This window comes from Xyrauchen texanus, chromosome 15 (genome assembly GCF_025860055.1).
Source record: "Xyrauchen texanus isolate HMW12.3.18 chromosome 15, RBS_HiC_50CHRs, whole genome shotgun sequence".
In the NCBI taxonomy this organism is placed as follows: domain Eukaryota; kingdom Metazoa; phylum Chordata; class Actinopteri; order Cypriniformes; family Catostomidae; genus Xyrauchen; species Xyrauchen texanus.
This window is the reverse complement of record NC_068290.1, coordinates 38,772,427-38,781,854: the sequence shown is the minus strand read 5'-3', so window position 1 is coordinate 38,781,854 and position 9,428 is coordinate 38,772,427. Positions and strand designations below refer to the sequence as shown.

At 37.0% G+C, this 9,428-nt stretch overlaps 1 protein-coding gene across 1 annotated transcript; it reads right to left on the bottom strand.

Moving 5' to 3' along the window:
• Window positions 1-4,694: 4,694 nt before the first annotated feature.
• On the bottom strand, window positions 4,695-9,280 carry LOC127655558 (fasciculation and elongation protein zeta-2-like). Its single transcript, XM_052143450.1, has 4 exons — window positions 7,778-9,280; window positions 7,389-7,464; window positions 7,227-7,292; window positions 4,695-5,666 (listed from the first exon to the last, which is right to left on the bottom strand). Exons 1-4 carry the CDS (start codon window positions 7,847-7,849, stop codon window positions 5,650-5,652), a joined length of 231 nt encoding a protein of 76 aa, XP_051999410.1. The 5' UTR covers window positions 7,850-9,280; the 3' UTR covers window positions 4,695-5,649.
• Between the last annotated feature and the right edge of the window lie 148 nt (window positions 9,281-9,428).

Below are 9,428 nucleotides of genomic sequence, written 5' to 3'. Positions count from 1 at the left end.
AACATCATGAGCACATGAAACACAAGAGCACAGATGATTTTAATTTAACGCTGTGTGTGAAACACATCCACAAGCATTTAGTTTTTCTTTTAGGCATTGCTGGGAGACTTTATTAAAGTAATGCCGTGTAAGGTTATTATTATTATGAACTGCTTTTATTTTTTTGTAATTGGGTAGTTGATGCATACTGTGTCTATGGATTGTGTTGTTGATCAACATTTTAGGTTAAAATGTATATGAATATAGAAGTGTATATGGTCATTTTTAAACTCATTTTAACTTTTTCAATTTTACTTTAAAGGTGTACTCAGTAATTGTTTCCTCGTTAAAAAGGTTGAACTCCTAAAAACATTCATTGTAATTTTGTAATATATGTAGGAAATCATGAGCACTCACATTGAAATGAAAACTCCAGTCATATCAGTAACCTTATAAAAGCCGTTTTATTCTACATGGAGAGGGTCCACACATGGGGGCTGCCATGTTGGAATCACATGACCAGCAGAACTACTACTCACTTAATCTCAGTAACTGTCCTGTTATTTGACACTTTGACTCATTGATTAAAGTAATCATGGCTGACTGTGAATACTATTTACACAATGACATCTGAAACTGAAAACTAGTGATTTTAAATGATGCTGCATCCACGCCACTAGGTGTCACTGTAAGTCCAAGATCACGCAAAGACAAAACTTACTGAGTGCACCTTTAAATGGCCATGTGGAAACAAATTAATATTGAGACGTAAAATACATTTGAATTAAGAAATGTGTAATAATTTAATAAATAAATAGTAGTACCATGTTACACTGCAATTAATTTAATTTACCCATTTATTATGTGTTATTGTTTACAGGTTTGTCCTGTCTGTAATTTGCACTGCATACCTTTTCACACTGTTGTACTTTTTTAATGTAGCCTATATAGGAGAGAAATAAGCTAGATTGACTGAATATACATTTTCATGAATTTAGGATTTTGTATATGATACAAAAAATGAATTTTAGTAGTAAACATCATTGTCTGAGATCGTGTTATTGAATGTTATGATTAAACACTGAAATCACTGAACTGAACTGAACTGGGTGGAGTGTCATCAGTCTGTTCTCTAGAGACTCACTTGGCAAGCCTAGAGTGATACATGGAAAATATGGGTGTTAACTAAGTTTTATAAGAACATGCAGCATTTAGATATTGATAGAAGAATTGTTTTCTTCAAGTAACATGTTAAGCTACTATACACTCACTGAGTACTTTATTAGGTACACATGTATTCCAACTTTGTGTGGCAGAAGTGCAGTGCATAAAATCATGCAGATACAGGTCAGGAGCTTCAATTAATGTTCAAATCAATCATCATAAAGGGAAAAAATGTAATCTCAGTGATTTGGACCATGACATGATTGTTGGTGCCAGACGGGCTGGTTTGAGTATTTCTGGGATTTTCACACACAACAGTCTCTAGAATTTACTCCGAATGATGCCAAAAACAAAAAACATTCAGTGAGTGGCAGTTCTGTGGACAGAAATGCCTTGTTGATGAGAGAGGTCAACGGAGAATGGCCAGACTTCGAGCTGACAGAAAGTCTATGGTAACTCAGATAACCACTCTGTACAATTGTTGTGAGTAGATCGACCAACACGTCAAACCTTGAGGCGGATGTGCTACAACAGCAGAAGACCATGTCAGGCACTTTATTAGGACCATAGTGTAACTAATAAAGTGCTCCGTTAGTGTATATATATATATAATGGGAAGGTTTGTGTCCAGTGTAGATAGGATGTTACATTAAAGGTTTAGTTCACCCAAAAATCTCTCATGATTAACTCACCCTCATACCATCCTAGATGTGTATGACTTTCTTTCTTCTGCCAAACACAAGAGAAGATTTGTGTTGGTTCATACAATGCAAGTGAATGGTGATTCAAAATTTGAAACTCCAAAAAGCACATAGAATTAGCATGAAAGTAATCCATAAGTTAACATTGGTTTAATTCATGTCTTCTGAAATGAAGAAAAGACCACAATATAACTCCTTTTCCACTATAAACCTTGACATCTGCAGTCTCCTAGGCGATCAAGATTTCAAGCTCGGTTACACTTCCTGTAGTGTCATCTAGTGCTCTGCATATGCGTCAACCACTAGGAAGTGTAATCAAGCTTGAAATCATGCTTGTGCCTAGAGACTGCAATGGCAAGACATAAAGTAATAAAGGAGTTATATTTTGGTGTTCTCACCCAAGATAGAGTTGATCGCTTCAGAAGACATGAATTAAACCACTGGAGTCTTATGGATTAATTTATGCTGATTATATGTGATTTTTGGAAGTTTTGGTTACCCCTCACTTGAATTGTAAGGACCTTCAGAGCTGAGATATTCTTCTAAAAATCTCATCTAAATGGTGAAGCTAATGAACAGGTGAAAACCCAGAGCAAGCTGAAACACGGTTTACTCAAGTAAATATTGCTCAGGATAGATTCATTTTTAACAATCTATTTCTGTATAGACACAAGCAAACTTAATGTATTGGCTATAAAAAAAGCTAGCAAATATTTTCACCATTAAAGATGTCATTGAACACACTTTGCCCCCAATAGTGTTTAGCATTTAGCTGTCTTTGCATTTAGCAAGATGTCATTGAACACACATTGCCCCCAATAGTTTAGCAATTAGCATGTTAGTATCAGTATATGGGCTAAGTTGTCACAATGGAAACTTGCCATATAATTCTCTATTATATTATAGTGTGTTTTGTCTGAATGTATTTGTATATAATGTGTGGTTTACCCAAGAGCTTTTACAAAAATGTTATCATGTATGAATTTTAGTTTAGAGGATAATTGTTTTTTCATGCACCCATCACAAAAGTTGTTTTTATTTCGACTGTAATATTGAAGAATGGGAGAAAGTTCCCTTAAGTTGTTCCTGGCCGGATACTCAGCATTACAGGCTGCATATGGTTAGGATTAGGGTGGGGGCGGGGTTAGTGCTGCCCAGAGCCATCTAGAGAGAGAGTTGCGACAACTCCATTGACTCCAATGGAACGTTTTTTTTTTACAGCAATGGCGGCTCGTGCAGCCTCTCAATAGTTCCCGGAAGTAGCAGCAAACACATGCAGCGCCGTAGAGATGAAGCAGAACAAACCGTTTGCGACGCACTTTTACAAGGTGAGATGTTTAAAGAATAATATTATCTTATTCTGTATATTATCAGTACATCTAAATAAAAATAACTTGTAAATTAAAACCTTATAGTTGAGTATTACTCATTAAATTAGGAGATAAGGGATGTTATCGGATAACTAACAGATTAGGCAAAGTTAGTAACGAACACCCTATTAATTGTAAAATCTGTTCTCTTGATTCAGTTTCATCCATCGTTTTTGGAATTAGAGAACCGGAGTCTAAACATATATGTTTTGCAGGGTCAGGTAAGTTGCATATTAGTTCAATATAACGTTTTTTCTCCTCTCCATGTCAGTGGGGAAGCCATACATTCGCACACCTTTCTCTGAGCGATTGGAGCATCCCCATGCAGCACAGCAAACCATGGTGAAGACTACGCAACGACAACATGAAAGAAAGGACACATACAAAATGCTTGGCATGCTATTTAATTTATTAGAAATGTATTCATGAATTGCTGTAAATAGTTATTGCATTTATTTGAATAAAAATACAAATAAAAAGTAATATCGTAATATATTATTACAATTTAAAATAACTGTTTTCTATTTTAATGTATTTTAAAATGTAATTTACTCCTGTGATGCCAAGCTGAATTTTCAGCCTCATTACTTTTGAACGGCAGTTTATATACGAGTATGCTTAAGTTGTTTTAAAGCTGAATATATTGTGTATATGAATAAGTATTGTAAGAATTATACATTAGATATATGATATTTATAATACATAAATAATTATATTACTATATAGAATTGTAAACAATAAGCTTCATTTCACTAAATTTTACATTTACGTAACTGCTGCTAATAGTTAATAGTTCATTGACCAATTGTGCGGTGCGAGCTAGAAATCACCTGTCACCAGCCTGTCTCTGTACTATCTGAAAAGTCATAAATATGAGATTAGTTACCATGAGAATAGTGAAAACAATGAACATGAGGTAACATAAAAAGGCAACAGAAACCCTAGCCTGAAATAAGTTGAGGCAAATAACGGTAGCTGAACACTAATCCTCAAATATTAGCTGATTTGATCTTTAAAAAACAACATTGCTGTAACAACATACTCATGCTACATACATATGTCGGTGTGTTACATAAATATATAAAATAAATGCATTTATTGACTACTAATTACCAGAAATCGCAGTTCTGTCACTCTACTCTAACAGTTTGAAATGCCCGCCAAAGCACTTCCTGGAACTATCTGAAGTCTACGTGAATCACGTGAAGATCAAGCATTTAGAACTTCCGTTGTCGCAACTCTCTCTCTATATGGCTCTGGTGCTGCCTAAAAGGTCCATTTGTAAACGGGCGTCACCTGTATGCTTACGGGTGCAGTATTGTGACCGTCCTACAGGGGCGCTAAACAGCTCCGTTGCGACACACTCAAATTAGGATTTTACAAAAAAAAAAAAAAAAAACTTACTTCCTAATTTAAGACAGTTTTGAATTGAGTTTGAAACAAACATTTATTTATTTTTTTGTCAGAAAAAAGGTAGACAATAATGCAAAATAGATAACCATGTAGTTTTAAAATATATATTTTTCTTTTTAATTCGAAAAGTATAAATTAAAGAAAGTGAGAAACAGAAATTGCCATAGTTTACACATTTTATACAAAACTGTTAAACAATGTTAATGCCAGGACATTATTAATACAAAAATAAAAACAAAACACAGAGACAAAGGTTTGTTCATGATGTGAATAAATCATCACTCTGCATCACACTCCAGCCAACACTTGTCAGGATAACAGATTCAGTAGGCACACAACTGATCTTACAGTCAGGACAAAATAAAACACCAGCACCAAAATATCATCTCATCAGCATCATAAAGCGTAATGTGCCTAAAGTTATGCCTTTTTGAAAATACTGTAATGCATAGGCCAGAGGTCAGTTTTTTGTTCAGTAAATCGTTTCTACACAACCTCATGAGTAAAGTTCTAGGAACAGAGTTTGTACAGTATATTATGAGTGAATAGACATGTAGTGACATAAGGCATTAAATCAGTTGATTCACTCAGTAGAGTTCGATCAACCTAAGCAAAACAGACCAAAACAGTTAAAAGACCAATAAGTGCTCGGGACGACTAATCAACCCTTAGGATTGGAAATACAACATCCCTTGGTGACACAAAAGTCAAACTTTGAATATATTTCAGAGCACACCTGGATAAACCAGTGCTTACCAGGGGATGGCTGAATACACACAACTAAACCTTAGCTTCACCTATACACAAGAACAGCAAACCTTAATGCGATCAAACGGAATACTGCAAACATGCTACATTTTGGGTAAAACACTTCAATACAGAAGAATTCAGTCTTGCACTCATTCATTGTTCAACAGTGTGAAGGTTGCACAGTAACTTAAATCCCTCCAGAAGTTCTTGTTTTGGAGAAATCCAAGGAGCCATCCTCGATACAGATGAGAGGACAAGTGTCTTTCCTCTCTCTAGGTGGGACACAGTACTGCAAAAGATAAATGATAACACTTACAATTCAGGACTGTTTTAGGCTTTGTCCATACTAATCCAGATACATTTTGAAAATGGCGTTTTCCTTTTTGAAACGCTCTCCATCCACATTGGCATTTTCAAGCATTTTCCAAAAGTTGATCATCAACACTGAAATGTATGAAAACTCTTAAATCCTTTACTGCGCATGCAAAAAAAAAGCACCGCTCCATGTATGGTCTGAAACGCAATTGTCCTCGTGTTCAGTCACCCGACAGCAATTCAGAGTAAACTTCCCGTCACTTTTGAAGGAATGTAATGTGAAGGTTGTACAAAGAAACATTTATCTTTAATAATGCTTTCAAAGTGAGTAACAGGTACAACAACGGCGCTACAATGTGGACCGCCATCTTGATTGTTTTGGGTTGAATGGATCACATGACTGTCACATGACATCAAATACACCATCGTTTTCAGATATCTCCGTTTTTCCTGTCCACACTACAAAGTGCATACGTAGTGCATTAAAATTATTAATTTATATACTTAGGAGTGTGTTTTCGAATCGTGGACGGAATACCAAAACCTAGAGAAAAAGATACTAGTGTGGATGTGGCCTTATTGTAAATAATTATGGGCAGATCTATTGGATTATATGAATCACATTTTTGTTATAGTATGACAAAAAGTTTTCCCAAACATCTTTCTTCTTTAAATTTGTACACACCCTCATTTCAGTAGAACACAATATGTTTTGATTAATATTTAGGCAGCTCAGTACATAGTTGCTGTATGGAAAAAAGCTGTGTGAAGCTGTGTGAAGACCACACCAACGCGAACCACGTTATAGCGACCATGAGGAGGTTACCCCACATGACTCTACCCACCCTAGCAACCGGGCCAATTTGGTTGCTTAGGAAACCTGACTGGAATCACTCAGGACGCCCTGGATTCATACTCGTGACTCCAGGTGTAACAATTCCGACTCTTAATGATTCTGGTACCTGAACAATTTTGTGGAAGCACTATTTTGAACTATTAATGCAATTATTTTTTTTGTTTTTTAACTAAACGTGTAACGAGTCAAAACTATTATTTTTGGTAATCAATATTATGCCACAAATGCGGTCAATTGAGCTAAATTTTTATTGAACCCAGAACATTCCTTCAACACGCCATGTATAACAAATGAGAAATAAAATTGGATACAATTCTTGTAAATAGAGGTCGACTGATAGTGGATTTCGCCTATAACTAAGGTGGTGGAAAAGGCCGATAACCAATGAATCAGCAGAAAGTTTATAATCAATTTTAAAAATGTGAAAAATGATTCTCTCTCTTGCTACACAACAACACATGAGTACTAATGAAAGACAATCTACTTGCTCATTACTCATGAACTGAGCCTCTTACCAGTGCCTGAACAATCCCACAAGAGGAGAGAGATACAAGAAGGTGACAATGGAAGATTAATTTAATTAAATCTTTGTAGCTCATAATTAAAAACATAAGCGGAGGTGGAACATGACAAGCACTATACATGACCAAACACTGAATTTGTTGTGAGTGTCGTTACCTTTGAGAATGTAGTCTGTGAGGAGACTTGGTACCTTGTCACTGTCATCTCTCATGGCTTTTAAAACTGTACAAGAGCAAACATTAACAAAAACATGTCATGATATTGTGGAGAAACGATCTGTAGCAGCAAAACACCATAAATAAAAGCACTTCCTCTCACTTTTGGTAAAAATCTGCAGGTCTTGGACAGATGGCGGCCCATCTTTCCTCTCATAAGGGATCACTGTTGTTACATACTGAATAAAAGATGAGATGGGCGGGGTTAGACATGCCACTGCTACAGTACATACATCGTCAGTTGCATACATGGGGAGCTATCTACATTTACAGCATCATAAACCAAAGCAAACTAATCTGATGCTATTCCCTCCTTCAATGCATGATGTCTAAAAGAGCTGTCTAGGAAGGCAGCTCACTAGGTTGAGACCAAAAAGTAAGTGACATAATATTAAAGAACTGCTGCAGCAGATAATGTAGAAGATGTGATTTTTATTAGCAGACATGACAATTCCAGAGCAGACGAACAGAGGAACCAAGAGATCAAACCACCTGCTTTTCCCCGCCCACATGCCCAAAAGTGTGCCGAAACCCATTCTGAATGGCAGAAGAGATGCCCTCCATACTGAAGCGCTACAAGCAGAAGAAAAGAGAAAGAGAGACCAGGAAAGAAAGAAGAGAATGAAAGAGAAAAAATGATGTTATCCAATCACAAAGATAACCAGATCACAACAACATCTAAAGCAAGAGGTAATAGAGGAAGAGCAGATCAACATTCCGGTTTAGTCCTGCTATCACAGGAATAGTTCACCCAAAATGGAAAATTCCCTCATGTTGTTCCAAAACCATATGGGGTGCATTAAGGGGATTGGGGTGCAATTGACAGTAATGTTGCTTGGTTACAAGGAATGCAAGTACTAACGCATTTATTGCTAAATGGCATCAATGTATAATTTCTTTGTCCTTTAAGAGCTTCTGTGGGTGAAGATTATCAAATTATCATATGACTTCAGAAGACTTGGAATAAAGCACAGAAGTCAAAAACTACTTTAATGATACTTCTATGGTACTTTTTGTCATTCACTTGCACTTTCATTATATGGAAGACCCATGGAAGAAATGTATGTGTTTTCGGAATGACATGAGGGAGTAAATTATGACATCATTTGAATTGTTTGTATGAACTATTACTTTAACATCTATCTCAGGTGACTAGATCACAAGTATTTAGCTGAGACATTAATGTTCACACCTGGTATTAACATGTGTCTCACATACATTTCCAGCCACCACTTAAAGGTGAAGTATGTACCTTTTGTCAAAATATGTTCTACTATCCCAGTTTATTGTTCGTTGACAACTTTAAGTAAGCCATTCATGACCATGGGGTCATAAACACTGAGCTTCCCTGGCACTATCAACACATTGATGTTTATATTTTGAGCAGCCCGCTCAGCTCCAACCATCTCTTCTTTTTAGCTTAACCTATAGTGTGAGCTTGGGGCGTGGCTACTTGTTCAGCCGGGGGAATATGAACAACCATGGCAGACGTGTACAGAGGAAAAATTTGAAGACTTGGTAAAAGATACAGAGAAAGAGAATGGAGTAAAACCTGAAGGATAATTGGTGTCTCATTACAAGGTGGAAGGCACACGCACACACATTAGCAGCACCAGTGATGAGATCGCTCTTGCAAACGGAAGGGGCAATAATGAGATTCCCGCTCAAGACACTAATACACTGCGGCCTTCCCCCATCAACAAAAGCAATGTCTCCTAGGGCGCCAAAATGGTCAGAAACGGCGCAGATGTTCTTGTCTTCAATGGCTATTTGGTTGAAATGACTGTTCCTTTGATTTAAAAGACAAAACACTTTTAATGCCATTTTAGAACAAATACACGATTATCGAGATATATATTGAATAACAAAAAATTATTTCAAATAAAAAAACTGTGTAAAATTTAAAAGAAAGGGAAAAGGCCAACACGGAGCGGCAGTTCTCCAATATGCCGAAGCTTGGTCCTCGGCCACTCCTCCACCCTCTAACAAACGACAGACGGGCCTCCCCGGGCGGATTGGAGGCAGTCCTCCAGCCCCTGGCAGAGGGAACGCCCCGCCGCGTTCTCGTCGAACAGAAGGGGTCTCCTCCACCCCTGGCAGTGGCCCTGACCGCTCCAGGCCGTCGGTTAGGAGCCCCTTCTCC